The sequence below is a fragment of the Scomber scombrus genome, chromosome 3 (genome assembly GCF_963691925.1).
Source record: "Scomber scombrus chromosome 3, fScoSco1.1, whole genome shotgun sequence".
NCBI classification, from domain to species: Eukaryota; Metazoa; Chordata; class Actinopteri; order Scombriformes; family Scombridae; genus Scomber; species Scomber scombrus.
In genome coordinates, this window is record NC_084972.1 from 13,320,473 (window position 1) to 13,346,618 (window position 26,146).

At 39.9% G+C, this 26,146-nt stretch overlaps 1 protein-coding gene across 1 annotated transcript in view; it reads right to left on the bottom strand.

Moving 5' to 3' along the window:
• Positions 1-26,146, bottom strand: part of LOC134004346 (arf-GAP with coiled-coil, ANK repeat and PH domain-containing protein 3-like) — a 55,853-nt gene that overhangs the window by 22,160 nt on the left and 7,547 nt on the right. Inside the window, exons 2-4 of the mRNA XM_062443581.1 lie at positions 7,042-7,099; positions 2,482-2,601; positions 1,772-1,825 (exon numbers count right to left, since the gene is read on the bottom strand). Of these exons, the coding sequence (XP_062299565.1) occupies positions 1,772-1,825; positions 2,482-2,601; positions 7,042-7,099 (232 nt within the window). The remainder of the gene's footprint in view (positions 1-1,771; positions 1,826-2,481; positions 2,602-7,041; positions 7,100-26,146) is intronic.

The window sequence follows — 26,146 nt, forward strand, 5'->3', positions numbered from 1 at the left end:
GCCTGCGGTGAAGGGTAAGTGAGGGAGGGGACAGGGGAGGATAGATGGGAAGGCGGAGGAAGGGCAGAGGAAAAGAAACAGGTTGTGCCAAACAAAAACAAAAAACAAAAAACCATAACACAGAAAAGGCTAAACTGTCTGGATTTTTTATGGTAATGGCCTACTGCATATGAAGAGGCTGAAAGCTAACAACAGAAAACTGAAAATTAGTGTGAAGAACTGGATATTGCAGCTGATGGATCCTATCTAGTGTTCAGCACTTTGATTTGATTTGAAAAGCTTGGGGTTAAACTGGCTTGACCCTTGTGGAGTGAAACAGATTCAGGGGAGGAGGAGAGCACGAATGAAGAAAATGAGAAAAAGAATAAGACAGATTAAGACAGGATTTATATTATTTTTTATATTGTGGTCTGTGTGCTTGTGTCTTGCTGGTCCAACAGTGTAAGCCTTTACTTAGCAAACAATGTGTGAAAGCCCTTCAACTACTGAAGTTCATTTGTGCTGTATAATAAAGATTAAAGGAAAAACTGAATAAAGTCTGGAAGGAATCACATGACAGATAGCCAAGGCAGTGAGTAGTTTGATAAAAGAAGAGATGTGGTAGTGGAATTGTAAATACAAAAAGAGGAAAATAAAGAGTCTCTGATAAGGTCAAAGCACAATATAGAGGTGAGCAGCGACGGATAAGAGTAGCTGATATGTGCCTCTGATGTAGCTAAAGCACACCAGTGTGCAGGGCGACAACACCAACACAAGTCACAGTTTAGCAGAAAGAGTTGTAAGCTAATAATATAATTTTAAATATCACAATTTTCTGACAAATAATGGGATACATATTTTAGAGATGACAGTTTTTTAATCCTCATGTCAAACAAACAAATAAGACAATTACAAGCTTTATGATTGTTGTGTTCTGCTGCTACCTCTTCATCATTTTCTTTGTTCTTGCTCCTTTTCAGCACACATAGGCATGCAAACACCTCAAAACACCACACTCTCTCACATAGGGTAGTTATCATCAGAATAAAGTGTGATAAAAGAATCTTGTGCATGTAACTATAAAAGTTATTTACTTCTATGCATTTAAAATGTCGTAATATCCCTTTAGACACAGAATTGCCTTTGGGCTTCTCAAACTTGTAGTGGCATCTCAGCAGATTCCAAGTGAGAGAAATGTCTTAACCACATTTACTCATGAGGAGAACTAACTCCAGTCGTATTAATAAAAATGTGTATGTATGTATGTATGTATGTATGTATGTATGTATGTATGTATGTATGTATGTATGTATGTATGTATGTATGTATGTATGTATGTATGTATGTATGTATGTATGTATGTATGTATGTATGTATGTATGTATGTATGCATGTGTGTGTGTGCGTTGTATGTGTATGAAAGTTTGTGCACTTGTACACATATGGTGAAGCATGTGGTTTGAATCAGACACACGCATGTGCTCTGGCCTGTGTGGACAGATTCGCCGTCAAAGAGTGAGGTCACAGTTAAATTGTGTGTGCGTGTATGTGTGTGCATGCGTGCATGCATGTTGTGTAATACTGGGCCCAAGAGGCACTGGATGTCTGAAAGACGTTAACATGCCAAGAGGACCGGGGCGTGTCCAAATACCACTCTACCTTGACCTCTTGCCTGTGGCTAAAAAAAGTGTGTGTGTGTGTGTGTGTGTGTGTGTGTGTGTGTGTGTGTGTGTGTGTGTGTGTGTGTTTGTGTATGTGTGTGTGTGTGCGCGTGTGTAAAAAACTGTCTTACCATGTGGTAGTTGACGATCTCCTGGAGGCTTTCTCCACACTTTTCAAGGCATTCCTGCAGTTTAGTGTGACAACATGGACACACACACACACACACACACACACACACACACACACACACACACACACACACACACACACACACACACACACACACACACACACACACACACACACACCACACACCACACACACTGTAAGTACACGTCACTAACATAAACTTCATTTTCACATAAATAATACTAAATCCCTAAATGTCTCAGTGTATACTGCACTGTTCACAAAAGATCTTCTGAATCTACACTTGGTATGAAATAAATTTCAGATTTATTGTTACGTCTCCATTACTTTACCCTGAAGCTACCAAGGCGACACCAGTACTAACAGGAAATGTAGTCCAAATGTTTTTCTAAAAGAAACCATAAAGCAAGTTTCCGATCTCCCTGTGCTTCCAGCCATGTAAACTCTCATCGTAAACATCTCCTGTCTGCATGTGGTCACATCTCTCATGCTTTCAACAGGCGGACGACTCTGTGTCTGGACAGTACTGTTTATACTGCTCTACTATAATGATTCATGTGGGGAATCACTGGAATGTCCTCGTAGAGGGTTGAGATAGATGAGCAGTCATTTTGTTGAGGAGGTGACCCTGAGCTCTGTGGCATTTGTATGTTTCTGTCTCAAATGCAAGTCAGTGCTGCTCCTACTCACCGATATCATCTCCTCTTTTTTGCACTGCTGGGACAGGTCCTTGATGCCGTTTACAAAGAGCTTGTTGGCGCTGACGTAGGCCCTGCCTGCGTCGATCATCCCACTGCACAGCTTCACCAGCTAGAGGGAGCAAAATAAAAATCATCACTTTAAATACCCAACAAGAACAATGTCTATTTAAAGACAATGCAACACAGAGATATTAATAGTCACAGTGATTATGTAAATCAAACAAAGCTTATGCAGAATCTAAGAGGACACTCAAATTTAGAATAATCCTCATGTCTGTATCGAGGCCAGTGCAGGCATTATTGAAGCAGGTGGTATCCAAATGAGAAGTGAGTATTTTTCAGGCATTTGAATAAAGCTGATAATTGAATAAGATGATTAGGGGAATGTGGCTTTATAATCTATGTACAGTATACAGACTTTTGGCATGCAAATACAACTCAAAACTATAGTAGAGTCTGAAATCAGTCTCTTCATTCACAAGTCCCCATATAATAAACTTGGCATCATCTAATAATGGAGTCCCATGGTTAATAATTTTACTTGATAGTAAAAGTGGTGTAAATGCTCTGGATGAACTTTTTTTTATTGTAAGATATTCTTTTGAGGGAACTGCACTGTATAACAGTAGTTCCCAAAGTGAGTACCCAATGACAGACTGAGAGATGAGATTTGTTAATTTTTGCCCCACTGCTTTACATTTTCAGTAACATTTCATGACAAGGAGAGGTGAAATTTTTAATTAACAAATGTTGCATGTAACAAATGAAGAAACATTAAGCATTAAAGCATTAAACATTGAAATCACTGTGTTAAAGGATGAGGCTGTATTTTTCTTATTGTCAAGAAATCCAAACCAACAATGAGCTCATCCTGCTTACAAATATTGTGTGTGTATCTAAAGCCTGATATATCTTATTCCTTTGTGCTGTTGACCTCTGTTGTTTACCAAAATCCATTAAAAACATGTCAGTGAGCCACACCGTTGCACTGGGTGACATGTTCCTTTGCCATGAAGGCAATGGCAATGGTAGTTTTTTAAAGAAATTGCTTCAAAACCTATAAACAGCAATCATGTTTTAAGTCTTGGGAGAGAAGTTCATGGAACGATAGACGTCACTGCGCATGTGTGGGAATGCAGCTTAATTTGCAGAGCTTCTCTAGCTTGTTGTGTTGAATATAACAACCTCTTGACTTTGTGCGTCACTGTAAATTTCTCAAAGAACTTCAGTACAGTGCAGTGCAGTACAGTCGCTTGGCTTTACAGATAAAATTAGCCTAAAACTGAGAATAGGCCGATAATCATTCACTCACAACTGATGAAAGATTCTGTATGTCACTTCACACTTTCACATTAATGTTATTAGTTTTGTAACTTAATTCTAATAAATAGTTTTAAAAGATATTAACGGTGTCACTAACAGCTGAAAAAGTTGCATGTGTATTTGTGTTGTGGTTGGGATGGGAATGGGGGTGCCAGGATTTAAAAAACGATTTGGGAACCACTGCTGTGTAGTGCGTAAATTTCACAATGAGAATTGAGGCAGTCAAATTAAATGGCAGAGAGGAACTGGGTGCACTAGCAAGCAGTGAGTGATATTGGACACAGCCTACGGGAGCAAAAATGTAATTGTTAACATGTATATTACCAGGTGCAGACAGTTCACAACGATGGTATGCACTCTATTAAAAACCACATGAACTGGCAACCATTACACTTTCCCACTTTACGAGTAATATGATAAGCTACAGAGTGGTACACTGTCATTACCACTGTACTGACGCAGCTGTGTGTGCTGCAAAGTCAGAGCGTACAGTATGTGTGTGCTTGTTGGTGCAGGGTTTGGGGGGTGTGCAGAAGAGAGGGTGCAGTAACCTTTAATTATCTCATTTGGTGCAGGAGTTCCCAAGGCTGACGCTGTATGAGTGTGGTTTACTGGGTGGTTGACAAACTCCTTTACTCTGTACAGGCCAGAGATGAGAAACTAGTGGGTGAGGACAGATAGCTGCACAATCTATGACAGCCTGGCTAAAAACTAACTGTTGAGAAGTAAATTGCTGAAATTAGTTTCAGAATCAAAATGCACACATTTGCAAAAATGTAGAAATGTGTATACAATGTGTAGTTACCTGATGTGTACCATGTTATACACATTCACGTGTACACGATTGACACTGTTATGAATTCACAAAAAAACAAAAACAAGCAGTATGATTCCTGCCCTGCTGCTGCTCACAGGCTGATCTGACAACATCTGTCAACAAATTGGCTGATATGGGGAATCTGATCTGATGGTGTGCTGGGCTGAGCCCCTTTGGGTATGAGCACAGCCATTGCCAGCACAGTACAAGTGTCAGGATTTGTTGATAAATTGGCCAGAAAAACCACAGCGATCCACTTAGAGTCCAAATTCCACATCTGGTCCCACATGACAGTCCTCACCAAGTTTATTGACCGAAACAATTACAGTGTCTTATAGAGCCTCTGCTAGTCAATGAGGTGTGTGATGGGAATTTTAAAAATTGGCAAATTATGACCAGTCTGGATTAACATGAAAAAATAATGTCTTTCATTTATAAAACTACACTTAGCAATAAAATCAGATAACAAAGAATAACCCTACATGTTGTTCACTCCAATACACGAGTAAGCTGAATAATCACACTGGCCAGAACAGTCAGCATTACTGCAGGCCGGTTCGGCTGTCCTCAGTCTCAGACATGATCTCTTCTAAGAGCTTTTAATGTTAAGAGACTGTGACATGCAGCTTCAAAGCAGCCAAACAGAGCAGCGTGAGGACCCCTGCTGAACAGAACAAATCACCCCGATGGAAACCTTTTCCCCCTGACCCTGGTCAATTTTCAATGGTGCTCAAATGGAGCTCAAAGTTCAATGGAGGGACCTGACCTGTTGGGGGCAGAAGTAATGAAGTAATCTGTGGATTGTAGTGTGCGTGTGTGTGTGTGTGTGTGTGTGTGTGTGTGTGTGTGTGTGTGTGTGTGTGTGTGTGTGTGTGTGTGTGTGTGTGTGTGTGTGTGTGTGTGTGTGTGTGTGAGTGACAGGGTGGGGGCATACACATTTGTTTGAGATGCCGGTTAGCTCACTAATTTAAGACTGGAGGGCAGGCAGTAACTATTGGGACTCATTGATGAACCACAGATTAACTGCAGCCTCAAATAAATGTCACAGTCAACTAAATAAGCACTCCATCACTTTAACAGACAGAGTTGTGAAGACTGAAGACTATTTTTATTACCCACAGGCTGCACATGATGGACCTTGCACTTGTAAGTGACCTCTCTTGATATCTATTGTTTATGTGAAGAAACAAAGTGTTTTAGCCAGGAATGCAAAACATAAAAAAGGGTAATTTTGTAAAAAAAAAACAAAAGAAAAAAAAAAAACGGAGTGGTTAGAGATCGAAGTAAAAAGCAGGTGTGGTCATCACTTAACTACGTTAACTTGATCTCATCCAGCAAATGCTCTCTAACTAAAAATCTATTAGTTTATCTACAGAGGCATTGTCTGAGCTCATAGAGTTCTTGGAGACAGTTCAGTTCAGTCCTGCTAGTCCGCCATACTTGGAGCCATTGTTAGGAGCAATAACGTGTGACAATGATGCACTAATTTATACCCATTATCCAGTGTGCCTTTCACTAATGTAATTAAGATTTAAGATGATGATTTTAAAGGTAAGTCCAGCTAATCCATATACTTTTTACCACCTACTGCTCTGCAAGTATGATGTATAACTCTGACAGACTGCTAGTACTGTGAAATGTGAATATTAATTTAATTAATATCTTTATCAATAAATAAAATAAGATTCTTGTCTTTTTGGTAAAAATGCCCTACTGTAAAAATAATAGATGTATAATACACTGCAAGGTAACCAAAACATGAAAAATGTGTCCACAGTACAGTGGGTTGTTGTTAAAGAGATAAATGAGCCTGCTTTTTCCATATCTTATAAACACTAAGGATTAATGGTGTAGTGAATGGTGGTTGATTTACATGGAGAATTTTCTTTGGTTTAGCAGGGCAAACCAAGACATCTCAGATCCAGATAACAAAGGACTGCTGTGAGTGATGTTTCCATACTGCAGAATATAAAGCTGCCTCTGTGACATTAATCACTGTTTGCTTAGCCTCAACGTGCACCAGCACCAGTGTGTGAGACTGTGTGTGTGTGTGTGTGTGTGTGTGTGTGTGTGTGTGTGTGTGTGTGTGTGTGTGTGTGTGTGTGTCTGTGTGTTATTTAGCAATGCATAAACCTATTGGATATAATAAGTCATGCTTGCACTGTTTTCCTGCTTTAAATAGCCTTGACATTTAACCAACAGAGAATGAGAGAAAGATACAAAGATGGAAAAAGAAAGACATTTACAAAAAGAGAGAGACAGACACAGAAAGAGATACAAAGGGGTCTCTGCTCAGTTTCACAGTATTAGAAGGTGCTCAACATCTGAAATGTGGTGGCATTTTTCATTCAAACAACATGAATCAAATCCTGAACGTCCCTCTTTTATGTTCATAGTCTTGGTTCATACCTTGTCGAGCTTTGCCTCGATTTCCACCACGTCTGTCTCCACATCGTCAATGCCAGCCCTGAGGAGAGAACAAACACAGTTCAGTCAGAGTAATGCCAGACTGCAAAAACCAGCAAGACTGCAATTTCTGAGAATAGGAACCACACATTGAGCTGAAAACCATTAAAGTCACAGTCAGAACAAGATTCAAAGTCTTGTTTGTTTGTTCTTGCATTAGCGGTAAGCCGCAATGTCACAATGACTAATACAAAAAATAACCAGATATTTTATTATTGAAGTTTTAATGAATGTCAGCAAACTTTAAAAGAAAAATGACACAAAGGGAATAAAATGGAAGTGATAGATGAAGGCATGACTGAAAGAAGAAAGTTAAAAAAACAAGGGGAAAAAACATATGATGTAAAATCATATGAATATTGTACTTTTTGCCATTTTGTGTATTCAAACAGGAGCCACAACATCTAAGCATTAACAGTATTTTATCCCTGCTGCAAATTAAGCAGCAATCAGTCACCATACATCACGATTGCACAGACTTGATCATTAATCCTGATGACCAGATCGACAAAGGCATCACTCTGGAAGATTAGCGACCACAGTCGAGCGGCAAAATCAATGAATGACATCATGCACAGAGAGACACAGACCATCACTTAAGTATCCATAAGATAATAAAAAAGAGCAGCAGCAACACAGAGGGTTTCAGATTAGTTGGCAGTGACTCAGCAATTACCAAAATACAATAAAGCAATCCTGATTTTTAAATTTTTTTTAATCTACAGTAGATTAAATATGAAGATAACGGGACATGACAGCCCACAGTGGGGCGTGTATATGTCAGGTGGCTTGGGTGGGCGAAAAGCCTTTACCATCCACCCCCTAGAGGGTCTTCTTCCATTACAGCGCAAGCGCACATTTATAGGGTCAGTTGTTATGGCGACTCCTTTACTGTATATAGGCTGCAAAGGTTGCACTTGGGTCTTACCCTGGTTATGTCAAAATTCATTTCTTATTCATCTGACACACAAAACAAAATAGCGCAATAGACTCAAAAGTAAGTACGTAAAAGAAAAGTGTGAAAGTACACAGAATGTCTATTTCCCCAGAAACAACGTCAGCTGGAGCTTGTTTGGAAGGCTCAACGTCACACCCTGCATGTGTTGGAACATGTCGACCGTAACACTGGAACCCTGGAAGACAATGATCTCACCATAAAATCGCAACCCCGCCCTCATTTTCAACTTTTTTTACACCCTAAAACTTCCTGACAGCTGATATTATATATCACAGGGGTAATACTTTGCAGAGCTGGGACCTGTACTACAGAGCAAGTTCAACTTTTGCCTCTATTTGGGCGAGCTGGCTTTACTGAGCTTAACATTGGCTGTCCTGGATAAACTGTATCACGGATAGTGTTAGTATTGTTTGCTATTAAGTTGGATGATGGGCAAACTGTTCTGTTAATGCACATAAAAAACTTAAAGACTTTTTCTGCCACTGAAGCAGAGAGTGTAAAAGTAGTTAATCACTGATGAGGTCTATCTGGCCCAAATATTGCTTTTACAATCATGGAAGCCAATTAACAGTGTTTTGTTCTTCTATAATAATAATAAAAAATAAAAAAAATTCCCTTTTTATTTCCAAATATCATCACACATGTTGGTCTGAGCTGCAGTGATGGAATCAGAGTGTAAAATCATCCTCACTGTCAGCTTTCACTGTGGGTATAAAATACATGAATGAAGCTAAAATCATCAACATTATGTGATTAGAGTCAAACAATCTCTCTGCCTTTTAGAAGCTCTTATACTGGAAAACCTGAGTTAAACCCAAAGCATAAAGCTAAAGCAAACTGGCTAACCTACTAATCTCAGCTCGTAGTACAGGCTTCTGGAGGAAGAACATGTAAACAATTGTAACATGTAAGCAACAACGCCTGCCCTATTTGGTCTGTTTTTACTTTAGAGGGGAAGTGCACAGTAACGGGGGAGCTGGGATGTCAATTGGCAACGTTAGCACCTGCTCCAGAGAACAACATTCCTAGAATTCCTTTCTGCTTGTAAGCTTTTCTTTTACAGTGCTTGGAAATGCTTAGCTAATTCTTGATTTGAGCCTTTCTTGCACTTGCCCTCATCCAGAAAACACATTGTTTATACAGATTACACTTTGCTCCACCACAACATGAGACTGACACAGCAAGCAGGCATGTGTGTGTGGTCTACGCAGAGGTTTGATGAGAACACAGGCTTTTCATTAAGCTGTCTGCGTAATTTGTTGCACTTGATTATTGTTGCTGCAAAATTTTCTGGCATCTGGAAAAATCCATCACACTGGCATTCTGCTCTTTTACCACATGTCAATTAGAAAAACAACACTACACACACACTCCGCACCCAAGTATTTAGTCAAACCCAGCAGCATCATGTTCTCCATTAAGTCACTGCACCCAACACATTCAATGTCAAACAGCTGTTCAATCTAAAGGATAAACTCATTACAAGCATGTCATGTCTTGGCCAGGCCACACTGCCAATAAATACTGAGTGACATCTGATGACAAGGAAGAACAAATGACATTTGATACAGCACCGCCAGCAGCAGATTCTCTGATGATCAAACCAAGGTTTTCAACCGCAGTACTTCAGATAATGATGATGACGATGAGGATGATTATGGATTGTGTGCTTTGTGTTGCAGGTTAGATGTAAATGTCTGATATGGTTAGATGTTTTCCAGTATGTATGTCTATTTGTGATTGCCAGTTCTGTCAAGTGAAGTACCAAAAGCAGCTCTCCAGAGGCAAATGTGTGTGTTTGAGAGGATGCATGACATTGTGAATGTCTTTTTGTCCTCACTTGCCTCATCAGTACCCCTGAAGTGTACAGTATCTTAGCTATTACTGTGTTTCCTATAAGTGAGTACACCAGAGAGTTAAGGGATTAAAGTGAAATGGAGTAAGATTGACTCCCAAGGAAGATTATGGGTAGTGCTGCAAGACACAACAGCTGAATGAAAATGTCTGTGAAGAGAGAAGATGACATATAAGTGTGTGTTTTAAAATCTGATCTCAAGGACACCTGTTTCTTGTGTGTGTGTATTTACACATGGGAGGAACATTCTAACGCTGTTCTGATGACAATGATGATGATGATGATGATGATGCAGCCTACAAACCCAGTCAGGAAGGGGGATGGGCTCATCCTTGTTGCCAGTGGAAACATACTGTACTGGGTCTGACATCACTACTGATGGGGGAAGGGAACCTTACATGCACTAGCGCTACATGCACTCACATCAGCCCCAACATACATCCACAGTGCACACAGTCTATTCTTGTCCACCATGCTGTGTGTGCACTCTAGCGTGAAGCTTGCGTGGCTATCCTCTCTCAACTCTTCACACGAGAGTTATGCACACACACACACACACACACACACACACGCACACACACACACACACACACACACACACACACACACACTATATAGACTTGCATTCATTTCCTGGAGACTTACCTTAACTCTGACCCAAAAACTAGTCCTAAGTCTAAAATTTGTCCCCAAAAGTAGCCTATGACAGACCACACACACATGTGACATGGCTTCCAGTCTACAAATATATCTAAGCCTCCCATGTCTTCCAGACTCGATGTGTCACATGGCATCACATCGACATCAGCATCACTTCAAGGACCAGAAGGACAGCAGCAGAGGGAACATCGAGGCCTCTTCTACCAGACAAACCCGTACCTCATGGCAAAAATACTCATAGACAACTAGACATTAGCAAAGATATTCACTGGAAATGACATGATGCATGTCTGTTAGACATTGTGCCTTGAGTAAAAAGAAACATGTGACTATGTAGAGTAAGACACAATGTGTGTGGGAATTGGAGCAGTGAATAACAAGCTTTAGATCTGAAAAATGAAGCATCTATTTAAGTTGAACAGATCATCAATGTAAAGTGTGTGTGCATGTGTGCCGTGGATAAGTCTTAATTCACAGTCAACCTGCTCCTAATCTGAGCCACTGATCTAAAGTGCACTTGTATATGCCTATTTGTGTGACAGATGTGCATGAAACATTTTGACTAAACACAAGCAAACATACAGAACTACTGGAATACTGCAAAGACAGATCATTTGATCATTGACAGTTATATATATATATATATATATATATATATATATATATCATATAATACCTGCATCTTTAATCTTGTATTATTTATAAGATAACTCAGCATGCCAGGCTGTGATGGCCAATGACCTCAATTTTCTACTGACATCAGGTGGACGGAAAGCAAATCTACCGTCTCGCAAATACATGTGTAGTCTACACGCACATACAGACAACTGTAAATAAACAAATGAAACAGACAGAATATGACACACACACACACTGACCCAGAAACCTACTAAACACACAATTTCATGAGAAAACTCCTGTCCTGCTAGGACACAAGCCAAAACCTGGTGTAAAACAATCAATCTGCTAAATTAATTCCATTCACACAAACGGGTACCAGATTCTCCGCTACACAAAGAGCATACAGTAAACAAGTCATTGGGTTCATTTCGCTCTGTGTGAACAATTGTTTGCTGGCAGCTGGAGCAATTATCTACACTAACGTTTTCATGCCTCAAAGATGCAATGAGCGGAAAACGATAAATACAGTTACTTAAAAGGATGGTCATGCATGTTTTACTGTTGTAATAACAGCTTAAGGTTGTCTTATACACATACATCCATATTTAATAGAACACATTCATTCATTAGACACCATTATACATGACATCACTGAAAACATGTCAGATATGACATGTCAACTACTGTACTTTTCATACTGTGGTAGCTCTATTGGCCATTGTGGGATGTGTTGCAGTAAGCGATATGCAGGAATACTTTGAAATAACATGGATTTACAGTATATATCATCTTAGTATCAATGTGATTAAGTACCTTGACTCTGTACATTCTCATTCATTCATAATATATCTACACTTTCACCATCATCCATCCACAAGTTGCACACAGATGGCACACACACACAGACATACACACTCATCAAAATATACTCTTCCCAGAATTCCAAGTAGGGAGCTCCATGGTAACCATTCATTGACCCCAATCACTATGGCAACAGGCATCATCATTACTCACGCTTTTTTTACTGACCAATTTCATCTTTGTCTGATGTGTCTGTCCTTGTACATCTCCCTTTCATTATTCTCAGCTCACCCCTTTTTCCAAAAATGCCCATCTCCCCTTGATACTGCTTTCTTACTGCACTTCTCCTCCTCCTGAAACAAAATCAGTCAAAATAGAGCAACCTGCTGATACAATCTTCATCACAGACAGGCCAGTGCATTACAGTGGTGAGTAAGAGGTTGCAGTGTGGCTTTGTGGTATAGACATGCAGTGCATGCTGCCATAGACAAAGTACTCTTGAGTAGCTTGCTGATACTAAAAGCTACAAAGGCTCTGTGGTTAGTCCTGCTGCTCACTGCAAAATTATAAATACAGTAAGTCATTTTCCTCTTTATTTTGTCTTAAAACTAGTGAAACATTTGCAAGTGTTTACATTAGTTTACTTATATTAATAAAACTGGTTTCAAATATTTATTTTATGATGCAATGCATAATTCTCCCATGTCTCTACATACCATCACTTGTAAGTAATTAGTTCGTAAATACTGTATGAAACTACAATGGAAATATAATATCTTTCTTTTGTTGTTGATTGCAGATTTTAACAAACAGTAGATTAAGTGTGACCACACTTTGCTTTGTCTGTCGACAGTGAGCAGACGCAGGTGGTTTTCGGGGTGGGGAAAGTAACTCTGGCCCATCCCTCATTTCTTTGTTCTTCCATCCTGAGCCATATTCAACCAGTCCCTATACTGAAACATAATTCAGTCACTTTTATCAAACATGTACCGCTTTTACATTGTTCTTCTGCATCATCACATGGCGATCATATATTGAAATAATCTGTTTTTTGTGTAATTTCCATTTTTTTTCCATGACAGCCTTCTCCCCCAAGAAATCTTCTTTGTTTAATTTGCGCACGCCTCCTTCTGTCCATCTGACAATCTGTCTGTCTGCCTGCTGTCTGTCTATAACCCTCCTTTATTAGCTGCTGGCACAGAGCTGAGGACAGAGTGTGTTTGTATGTGTGTGAAAGAGGCTTCATACAAGAGGACACAAAGAGAACAAGAAATTAATTTGTGATCATGTATGCACGTGAATGTTTTATTTATCACAAAAAACAACGCAGTTTAAATCTAAAGGGCTTGGTTTTCATGACAGAAAGTATGCAAAAATATAAATCTGTGCAGTCACACTTTAAAAATGCAACGTCTCCATATCACTAAATGCATGCACACCCATTCAGGCTCAATTAAAAGAGCCTCCAGTAAATGATTCCTCACACATAAAACACACACTTGCCCAAACAGACTGCCTTTTCACACCAATAACAAGCTAAGCCGAACACTAGTATCTTATGTGTGGCTAACAAAGATGCCTTCACTGCTTCCCCTTGAACCCCCCTTCCGGTACACAACAAACATCACACTCATTCCCTGAAAAAACATTTGACTGTGCTGATGGCTGACGAGACAAAGAGACCAAACATGATGCGGACAAAAAGAACAACCCTCACTTGTATCCTGTGTGTCGTATCCAAGCCTCAGTTTAAGGGTATTACGCACAAATGAGTTGAGTGAGACAGAGTAATGTGCTGATCCTGTGCTCGACAGAAAAACTCATCAAAAGTGCAGCATGTTTAACAGATAAAATTACACTTAAAGGACTTAGAACATTTTGGGAAATATGCTTATTTGAGATTTAGCTGAGATAATCCACTTACCAGCACCTCTTAAGCTCACAAATAAACACATTATATCTCCAGAGACTGGAACATGTCATTTTTACACTTCAGTTTACACTACTACTTTTACTTTTATTAAATTTCTGGACCTGAGCAAAGATCAACTTTCAGGACATAGAAATCTTCTGATCAACAGTCCGAATTATTTACTTTAAAATGACAACAGATAGAGAGAAAATTAGCAAATCTTCCCATTTAAGAAGCTGGAACAGTACGCAAGTAAATAATTCAAGTGAATCAAATAAAATGAAATCAGAATGAATAGAGATTACTCACGACTTAGTGTTTCGGCACAGAGCGAAGACGTTTAACGATGGTAAATGTCAGGTGTAAATACTGAACTAGTAAATAGTGAATATTAATGCTCTGGAAGTCATTAAGACGTGAGAATACATTTTATATTGGCAGGGCATCTGTTAGAGATATCAAACGTTTACAGGATCTTATGAGCAGTGGAGGATAATTGACAATAGCGGTACTGAGAACACAGTTAACCCAATGCACATTTGTCTGTGCAGTAGATATATAAATCAACATAGCATCGCCACAAACACACTTTAAGAGAGAAGATACAGTTTCTCTGGTTCCCACCAGCTGTCAGACCACCTGCCTGCTGGCCTCACTAAGCTGAACATTAGCTTATAAATGTGATGCGTCAAGCAGCCGTTCTGTACACCTCTTTCTATAAACACGACACACTTATAAATATTTCTGCTAGAGTAGTCAGGGATGTGGAAACGTCATTATATCATTCCAGAGTACATTCCAGCAACAGGCCAACAGGAAGTATGTTGGACGCTTCAGAGTGCGAAGCAGGCAGAAATAATTTCCCTCAAATGTATTGTAACCGCAACTCAAGCCAGGTGGAACTGCTCTTTCTTGGAAAATACATCATTTCCTCTCCTTTCTTGCCAAGAGAAGGAGGGCAGAAAGTGAAACAGTGAAAGAAACTCAGTGACTGCTTTCCACAGGAAGCCACACTGCTGACTTTAAGAAATGCAAAGTGAGTTACATCATCATCAAATGACAATAATTGTTCTGCCGCCAGAATGTCTTCAACCTGCGTGAGAGAAAGAAAGGACGGGTCGTAAAATAATGCACCCGTGGTCTGCTCGTGATCCGCAAAACTCAAAAATTTCCAAGATAAACAGAAAGTATACGCATGCACACACACACAGCCGGCTGCCTCCCCCCTGCTGATCCTAATGTTTATCCCAACGGTGCATTAAAGTGGCAGAAAAAATTCCAGTGCATTTTCAGCTTTAACAATTCTGATTACCATTCTGTTGTTTGTGTTGTGGTGTTTTGTGCTCATTTCTTCTGCAACCTCGCAGAAGGAGGTAACAGCTACAGCAAAAAAGTGGTTTGTTTTTTTTCCAGTTTCAATGAATTTATTGTTAGCAGATCTTTTTTTTTAAATATTGCAAGAGAGGAACTGAAGAAAATATGCAACCACAAGGTGATTACAGGTGCTTATTGCAATTTGACCAATCCTCAAATATCTGACCTGCCATCCAGATAAGCTACCTGATATACAAGTTTTAAGTTTAACATAAGACAGTACAAATTAGGCCAACCCAACCTTGTGCCCTCTGTCCCAGTGGAGAGAAACTATGGCCTGGGAGGAGCTGGGAGTTCTGGTGTTGAACCATTTAGGGCTCGAGGGCACGTTTGATCATGCTCCACTCACACTCGGAGGAATGTGCGCGCTCCCCACATACTGTAAATGACTGTTCTCAATGCACTCAATTAGGGGTTTAAGGAAATAGTTGGAAAACAGATGGATGGACAGTCAAACAGCAACACAGACATTGAAGTGGTGCTGAATCTACGACTCTGATCAAAATTATGAAAGACTTGTGATTAGTTTGGGAACAAAGGACGGAAAGGAGCAGGAAACCAAAAAGGACAGCAAAAAAAAGGGACCGCCTGCTCATCCTAAACTCTGACCTCTTTAACCTTTGCTGAGCACCCGGTGGGAAATGAGCAGCAGCCGTCACGCACTCCGACGCAGCCTGCATGAGAAACGCAGGGGAGGAAGAAGACCCCCTGTGGTGTTTAAGCACTTGTTCCCAGGACTACTTTGCTTCTGTCCTCTTTGCATCCATCCCACCCACAGCCATCTGATGGTGAGGGATGCCAGAAGGAGTTGTAGAGTGTTGAACTGGGATAGAAATACGTTGAATACAAAACCAACGTCCAGACTGACACTGGCTGCAAAAGGGTGAGGGGAAACAACTCATAATACACCAGAAGAATGCACAAAGAGTTGAACAGACAACAGTGACTTGTTTTATATCTATCATCTGTGTATTTGTCTGGGAGGGAATGAATGCAGATAAAATGTGATATACTGTACTATATAAGACACAAAAAACTGTATGTAGAAGATACCCATTGGCAATTGTACACATAGAACAAACAGCTCAGTCAGGCCGATGATCTATAAAAGAACAGTATCAGTATACAGTTCAGTATGGCTTTGGTTCAAGTGAGAGATTGTTGTTGAGGCATGAATTTATTTTACTGTGTATTTTGAATCGCAGCTTTACATTGGGGGAATTAGTTCTTGGTTTGTAAGTTATTTTACAAAAGAACATGTCCATACTCATTGGCACAGGGGAAATTATCACTGCCATTATCAGTTTCTTCTTTAAAAAAACCTACTTAATATTCTCACTATACAGTGATGACTCTACACTGGAAGTCAGCAGATTTTATGATGCTGTGATGACTAAGCCTGCTATATTTCACAACCCCCACATGCCTGGAGCTGAGAGCCAGAAAGAGAAACTAAAATCTGTATGAAAGTGCATGTTATCCTTAAGGATATTTCAGCCCTTTGCTTCCTCCAAAACAGGCTTTTTCAGGACACAGTGCATTAAGACAGCAGCTTGAGGTAATTTTCACTGAAAAAAACCCAAACTGTTGCAAACTTGACTCATGTTGATCAAAATGTACAAAAATTTGGATTCATGCCACCTCCGCAAAGCACTAGTTAAATCCTGTGTTACTAAAAAACAGAGGATGTTTCATACACCTGCTGTTAAAAGAAAAAAAGAGTATTTGCCACTTGTTCCTATCCGGTTTGTAAATTGTCCACACATGATTGAAGACACTATAAAACAGACAGATATTAGCAAACTAATAGAGAAGGACTCAAGGTTTACAGGTAAGCTAAATCTGCATTCCTCCGACTTTGCTTAGCACAAGGAGCCACTGTTCCCATTAACACAGCACAGAGTATGACTTCTATACTCAAGAATGTCTGGCACAGATAAGGCCTGCCTTTTGTTTCTGCCCCGAAACTTACAATCACACACACACACACACACACACACACACACACACACACACACACACACACACACACACACACACACACACACACACACACACACACACACACACACACACACACACACACACACATACGTATATGCATGTATGCATAAGCAAACATGAACATACATGCAGAGTATATTGCACTGACACAGGTATGACCTAATCACGTCATGTGCATGAACAAACATTGGATGCTCTGTGGTGACTGCAGGACAGCTGATATGTTTAGCTGTAATGTTGTTTATATGTTTACCAAATGCTATTTTCTGGTACTGGACATGAAATTACTGTTATTGTTTTTCATCTCTCCATATTACTGTTTCATGACAAAATTCTAGTATCAACTATGGTTCATATTTCTAACGTCTAAATGAAAGATATGTTATAGCTTTAGATTTGCATTTGTGTCATTTTGACTTGATTTGACAGTTGAAAGAAGAAAGAAACTGGAGATACTGGGAAACAACATGTGACATATGGCACTCCTGCTTGATTCAAACAGCACAGTCACATTCAACCACCCACCGGTTACATTTTTGTGTCCATCACAGCATGACAAATTTAAATTGGTTAATAAAATTAAATTACTTGAGATTTTTAATAAAACACAAAGATGCATTTGATTCAATTAAATGGAAATGAGTCAAACTTTCACTGTGATTTCCAATCCTTCCAAGTGTTGAGATAATGTTTTTATAATCAACATTGCCCACCCTTTCTGTCTTCATGCTGTTCAGTTATTGTGATTAGTGCACCAAGTCAGTTACGAATAATGAGATTAAGGTGGATTTTTTGATTTAGCTGGATTTTGTACTCGATCTGAGGCAGTAAAAATCTAATTCTCCAATGTTTTAATGCCCTGGTGTCTGATCGACGGAGTTGAGGCTAACACTTTTTCTGTTTTGGGGGCGAATTAGTAAGTAAATTCTCCAAACAAGATGTTTGTTTGTCACACTAGATAGGTCATGGCCTAAGTAAGCAGACATGTTGAAGCAGTGTGTGGCAGTGTGTTAATATTTGATCAAATTCCTCTTCCTACAGCTGATGTAAAGGTCTATGCTCTAATGTCTATTTTTAGGTATGTTTGTGTGTAGGTGTATGCATGTGAATTTTTGTATTTACAGGTGAAAGAGGAGATGCAGCTTTCAACCAGCTGTGAGCCAGAAGAAAGTGAGGTTTGCACAACAGCCTGCTTTCCTCCTGTTATCTTTGGCAGCACTGACCGACTGAACATCAGTGGAATAAACCTCCTGCTGACACCACAGTCAGATCTGTCGAAAGAGGAAACAGCCTCACATTGACACTTTTATCCATCTAACAACAGTTCATCTGGGCCAAAAACTCAGGAAGGATGGCATTAGGCAATCAATTGATCATGTACATCTAACTCACGCAATTCTGTATTCAATATACAGGACGTTTTTTTGTTTATTCCTTTGAGGAACCTGGTCACTTAACATCATTTTAGGTTTATGTATGAGTGTCATAACGTCGTTATGAAAATTGTCCAGTAATAAGAAAAACCTTTTAAAATTCTCTCACTGTGGCAAGTAAACCTCTTTCTCCTTTAATTATACAATACATTGTTAATATCTGACTATCTTTACACACTAGTGCTGCATGATAGGTAGATGTTGATTTCAACAACAACAACAACAACAACAAAACTACTCTACCACTACTCAAGCTAAAATAAACTGTACTTTTTTGTGTCTTTATTAAAAGTAACTATTGTACTGTTTGCTGGTTTATTCATGGCAGTATAGTGGCTCAGCATTAGCAGTTTCTTCCCACAGAGCAAAGAACTGCAGGTCTTGCAGGTGTGAATGTGTTTTGTCTGTTTGTATCATAGACTAGTTACCAGTCCAGGGCTAATTCCATTTCTCACCCAATGCATGCTGGGATAACCTCCAGCTACTTGAAAATGGATGGATAGTTTATTATAGGCAATAGTAAGTAGTGGAAGACATCAACTTAAAGGACAATTTTTCAAGTCTGTCTTTAAACAACAGTCAGATGTCCATATTAATATTGACAATTTTTGTTTTTGCTGTAATCATTCCTCCTGTTCATATTGGCCATGAACAGATCCCTTCATAATGAGTTTACAGTGTAAGTGATGGGGGTCAAAATCCACAAGCCTCCATTTGTGCAAAGATTTATTTGAAAGTTTACATGAAGCTTCAGCTGTCAAATCAAGTAGATATGCTTCAAAGTCTTTTTAGAGCCAAACTCCCTTGTTATGATCCTTCCACTGCAGCTCTATGCGAAAACACTGAGGAAACACAAAAAGGGGATTTTATACAAGACTAACTTTGGAGGATATTTACTTGATTTGAGTAACTGAAACTGATGAAGCCTCATATGGCCTTCAATAAAACAAGAATTGTGTTTTGTGTCCTTTGTCATTTACATTGATATGGAGAAAATATTTAAATAATGTGTGTGTGTGTGGGTGTGTGTGTGTGTGTGTGTGTGTGTGTGTGTGTGTGTGTGTGTGTGTGTGTGTGTGTGTGTGTGTGTGTGTGTGTGTGTGTGTGTGTGTGTGTGTGTGTGTGTGTGTGTGTGATGTAAGGAAGGAAATGGAATCTGCTGAACAGGCCGCAAAGACAATCTGGGAATCACAGGACACAGAGCTCACAGACCAGACAGATTCAATTTGGGATAAACATTTATACATCTAATGAACACCAGAACAGGACCGCACAGCGATTTCCATTCCCTCTTTAAATTCAGAATGTTCAGTTTGTGTTGGCCTGATTGGCGATTGATTCACTGCAAAGTACGGCTTGCAATAACGAATGTTGGATTAAGGACACAGTATAGTCGTTCTCGAGGGTTCTTTTACAGTTGAGGACAATTAGCAGATTTTTACATGCACTTATATGATGTCTGTATAAAGTATTAAATGCATGGAAATGCAATAGTGATGTGGTGGGAGAAAAGACAGACTGAGGGCATGGAAAGTGGAGGAAGGTCTGGGGGTTGAGGGGGAATGAAGAGACAGGTTTACATTTACACAACGGGTGGTCTTGCGCAAGACCCCCGCACACTGAGACAGCTAGAGAAACAAAGCATGCAGGACAGAGAGCACGGGTCTGGAACATTATGAAGTTACAGTCAAGGAGCACATGTGTATTTGCACCTATGAATCCTACAGTGTCTCATAGTTGAGTTAATAAAACAGTGTTGGCATTTTTCAAAAAGGAGGAATCTGAGCAAAACACCAACTGCTCTGTTGTGATTGTTTTAGTTATCTTCCAGTACATGAGGTAAATATAATGTTAGTTAATACTCAGCACACATGCTGTGCCCTTAAAAGTCTCTCAATTTTCCTGATAATCTGCACCAAATGACATAATCCTTTACAGGAACCGTATATCAATTCCTTTCTAGAAAATCGTTAGGCACCTGACATCCTTGTTTGCTCTCTGTTCTTGTTGATAACACTCTCAGTTGATCATCGTATCAGCTGCCCTGACATATGACATGTTGTCAACATTTTGACTGAGGACAGTCAAACTGTTTGTCTTTTGACTGTGACGAATGAAACCTTTATGACACTCCATTGCACATTAAGAGAAAAGGGTGTAACGGTGACCTTAAGGTGAGATGCATTATGCATTTCTACATGAGAAAAACTAATAAGGGGCCATATTACAGTCTTGCACCCTTTTTGAGGAGTTTAAATTAACTATGCCAATTCTTCTATTTGATGCAAATAAGAAAGAATTTAAAAAACTGCTTAGCAGCAGTCAAAATGCAGCCTTAACTTCCCACACTCAGAGCTGGTTTCTTGCTCCTTTGACCAAAATAAACTGCAAGTGGCAGTGACCATGAAACATTTAGTTCTGGTCGTTTCATATAGCGTTGAGCCTTAATCTCTTTTTCTCCAGGCCAAAATCTCTCTTACACAACCTCCCTGTTCAGCTAGCTACATCTGTCTACTCGACAATGACAAATGCACACACACACACACACACACACACACACACACACACACACACACACACACACACACACACACACACACACACACACACAGTAATTCCCAACATGACTCTACACCCACATACTAAAGCAATAGTATATTGAGCATGGTCATCCTTCCTTCCTGCTCCAAGACATATTGTCCATTATCGACTGGCGACTGTTCCTCAGCTGTTCTGATTTTTCAGCTTGTATGTGATGGGCAATCCGTTGAACAAATGGAAGGAAGCATTCCCCATGTGAGAGAGTGCATGTGTGTGTGTGTGTGTGTGTGTGTGTGTGTGTGTGTGTGTGTGTGTGTGTGTGTGTGTGTGTGTGTGTGTGTGTGTGTGTGTGTGTGTGTGTGTGTGTGACTTTGTTGGGGCGGGAATGATGGGTCCAAGAATGCGCGGGACTGCTGACATGGCAGATGGGAATGTTTTCATTTGGTTACGAGGAATTCCACAGAGATCTGAGGCAAAGATGCAGGCTGAATAATGTAAGGATGGGGAATGTGGACACAGAGTCCATCAGTTTCTAAGAGAGCAATCGGTGTTCCTGTCTCCTCTTGTGTCTCTATAGAAGATTACCCTGTCAATCACACTTGTGGTTACAGCACTGCAGGGGTGTTTGGATACAGTTAGGACCAGGGCTGATAGGCTGCCAAACACACAGTGAGCCTGTGTCAACGAAGGAATGATCAATTTATTAATGTCTCAATATTCTGAGATTACAGAGAAATAACCAAGAAACTCAAACAAATCAGAAAACCTCTAGCAAGCTGGTGAATGAACGTCTTTACTAAAGACACCGGAAGTTAAAGTCTGTGGTCCAAAACTCTGATGCAATCCTGCTTCACTTCCTCCACACAGTGTCACATACAGCCCTGGGCTACAGGAAAGTGGGTGGAGAAAGACAGAGAGATAGTGTTAAAGAGGGCACAAGAGAAAATCAACAGATGAAGCTGAAAATAATAATAAAGATGCAAAGGAAAACTATAGCACTTGAGACTAAAGGAGCAGAACTAAAACAAAGCCAGAGCAAGTTGGGCCAAATCTGAACCAGCTGCTTAACTGGATCCCAGATGTGTGTTATTGAGAGTCAACACACACGTTTCTCATCCTAGTTTGCATGAGACCCCTACAAGCCAGAGTGAACCGCATAACTACTTCATTTGTCACCACAGGGACTCTATATCTGAGCAGCACCCACCTTTCAATGTCTCGTACTGGACCCAGCTCTATCCTCTTGCTGTCTTGTGGAGAGGTTATTGACAGTTTTTGTTTTTATTCATGTTTATGTGCTTGAATGGTTTTACAGCTTGCAATGAAACTCATGTAGCACAAAATGTAAGAATGTAAGAAATATCATGCAGGTTACCAGGACAATGACTCACTACAGTAACGATGGAGACCATTAATTCTTCCTGTTTCCTTCATAACACCTCCTCTGAGTCAATTCCTCCATCTGTCCCTATGCTCCCACTCCTCTACATTATCTCCCCCATCCTGTCATCCATCTATCAGGCCTCCAGCCACACAGCTTTCTCTTCCTGCATCTTCTTACCACATCCAGTTTCGAAAACAGACAGACAGACACTCAGGTAATCTAATAAAACTCAATCGCCTTTGCTGCCGCAGCCCTGACATTGATTCATATCCATCCCACATCCGCATTACCAATAATGGCTGGAAGGAGAGAAGTGAAGAAGAGGAGGTAAAAGTGTTGAGAATAGGACAGAAAACATGTAAGATTGATGTCAAAAGAGAAAGAAAGGAAGATAAATGTGTGCAACTGCCACAGCGGAAGAGAAGTAAGACAAACGACTTCTCACTCTTTAACTCGTTCTGTCTTTCTTTTTGACACTTGGTCAAACCAGTTGGGTGTTTTTTGAAGGCGAGCAGGGTTCGGCGACACCAGATAATTCCCACATTGTGTTCGGCTAGATGACTCGTTTTACAGGAACACACGTTAGTTAGTCATACATACCAACGTCTGAGACAGGGATTTCTTTACCTGATTCTGATTTTGATTTATACACAGACAAACAACCAAAGGATATTATTGTGTATGTGATGGACAGACCGGCATGTCCTGACACATTTCTGAGTTTCAACGTGAGTCACTTGAGCAGGATGTAAACGATGAGGGCTGCAAACCCACTGCTTGTCTAAATTCAGTTTGATATTACATGGTATGCCTTAGTTTAAAAGGTTTATTCCCACCAGAACAATGCTTCCAGGATGAGAAATGATTCACTGGTCCTTCAACTCCTCTTGCTGTATAAAGAACTGTTAAATTGTGTATGAAAAATCCAAAACAAATACTTTGGAGAGAAACCTCACTGTTTTGAGGATGTTTTTTTAATGCATCAAGCAATTTGGAGACACTGTGGTCAGCAGTGTAAGAAACCATTGGCTGATTGACCCTTTGACCCTGCAGATAATTACTCTACAATTGGTTTTCACACTATGGTACCATATGCTTTAATGTGTGTATTGTACCAGCAAACACACATATGCTATTACATGTTTTAACAGCATTATGCATGTGTGTATACATGTACTAATGTTTAAAGAGGGTTTAATCATACAGTAGATGTCTAAATGTGTGGCAGTTAGCACTTATGTCTGGCCGCCACAGATGCATTCCACATATTACACTCCGGCTGGTCCTGCTCGTTTACCCCTGTGATTTCACGACTTCCTGGGAAGTGAAATCTCCATGACAAGTTTTAGGGCTCCCATTTCAGACATTGCTTCCACTTTAAGTTTCAGGTGGTAGCGTTCAAACCAAAAAGCAGCCTGCTTGTTTGTCAATCAGTCAGTATGACAAAAGATACAACAGCCACAACACACAAAACCAGACAATAGGGTTTTGAAACCAGATAAGCCTTAAAATCTGCAGCTCCATGAATACAAAACTAGTGTTTAAACTGCAGAGGACACCCAAGGATAGACAAACTTTTCTCACTGACAAAATACTGTACACTGCCAAAATGAAGAAAGCAGCCCAGGGAACAAAATGCAGGCAATTTACTTAATAGTTTTGATTCGAGTTTCAACAGGCCTTGGCACGGTTTTAACAAACTCTCCACCAAATCCTAAACTCAGTGGGGATGAAGGATTGCAGTAAGAGGTTATTTACAATGAACCGTGGGACAGCAGGAGAGCTGTGAGAATGTTCAGTTTGTGCCACATTTTGTACTCTCTCAAGACAGGAATAAAATGTGTTCTGAGCCTCGATGAGAAAGGACCTCGACATCTGCCACAAACCTCAACCGACCTTGTAGTTAAGTTGTTTTCCAATGTTTCGTATGAGGTCATTTGAAAATAATAGTACCCTTTTCGCAATGTCTGATATCCCTGATGTGATCTAGACTGACTGATGCATTATGCATATTGGAGCTTCTTTTTTATAGTGCTACACCTTATGGTCATGTCTTGATTGAAGTAATTACTTTAATGAGAGTTTTTAATTAATCGCTTATTACCATTTAGTCTACCCACTCATCAATCATTGCTCTATAATTGGAAAACTGAAAGTATAAGGCAGCATCTGTCTTTAAGCCTTTCCACTACCAAAACAGGAGAGTTGTTCTGATACAGGCACCAGTATCAGAAATGCCTCCGATACTACCTAATATGATGGCTCAGGTATCAGTGAATACGATAGTCTATGTACCAATTCAATACGATATCATTTATTAAGAAACTTTAATATTTAGGAGGATAAAACGGCAGTCTTCTGGAAATCAATTATTCTTTGCCACTCCAAAACAGCAGCCTTAAGAGCAAGCTGCACTCTGCAGTCACTGGCAATACTGTTTTAGAGCTGCAAAGAAGAACTGATCTCTGGTTAGTAGTGTAATGTTAGCCGTTAGCAAAATGTCAGCAATTTGGCAATATTTTACACTAGAAAGGTGCAAATGTAAGCATGCCTAGCTAACAAGTTTACTAACTATATACCTACAGAAGTAAGCTGGTGTCCAACACCAATGAGTTTGCTAATCCTGTAACAATTACTACTAACTATATTCTGGCATTACAAGTTATGTTAGAAAAAGCAGCATTCAGGATCCACTGTATGGGAGCTGGGAAGCCATTATATCAGAGGTTAACAAATCTGCTAATTATTTGATTTGGGTAAGTTTATAATGACTATATTTTTTATTTATAATACTTCTTACTACTTCTTTAAGATGTTAACTTTGCCCGGGACAGGCATTATAACATGTATGCGGGTATTGTGTGCTTATTTAAGACACTTTCTCGTATCGTTCATAAATTAAAATGAGTCAGATAGGTTAAGTCAGACTGATACGATGGTTAAAACCCTTGAGAGTGGCACATGATCTGGCAAAAATGTTAATATTCCCAACAAGCACAGAAATCTCCTGTGCAACAAATCGAAGGCTCACAAGTCAGACATAAACTGTGTCAAACCAATTTCAGCAATTCTACGATATTCTGCACATTACGGGAGGGGAAATTGTATTGAGGTTCTCTGAGTAGGAGTGTGATGGTGTGTGTGCTTTAATAGGGTGTGTAGGCTATCCAGTTGATTTAATCAGAGTGTGGTTACTGATAATCCTATTTCATATATGGGTCCCACACTAAGTCCCCCGGCAACACGTGCAGCTGAGCGGCAGAAAATCTGCTGCACAGTGGATTCAGTGGAAGTGTCCACGTGCTGGACTGATGCTCTCTCATGAACATGTCAACCTTCTGCATATCTTACAAGCACGCAGGAACAGCAATGAGAATATGATTAACCTACACACAAGCCAGCAGGCACACAGATATATGCATGTGTGCAGATGAACATACAGATGCAGATGAAAATCAGATAAGGACAATTGAACAGTACGTACAGGCCTGATTACTACACTCAT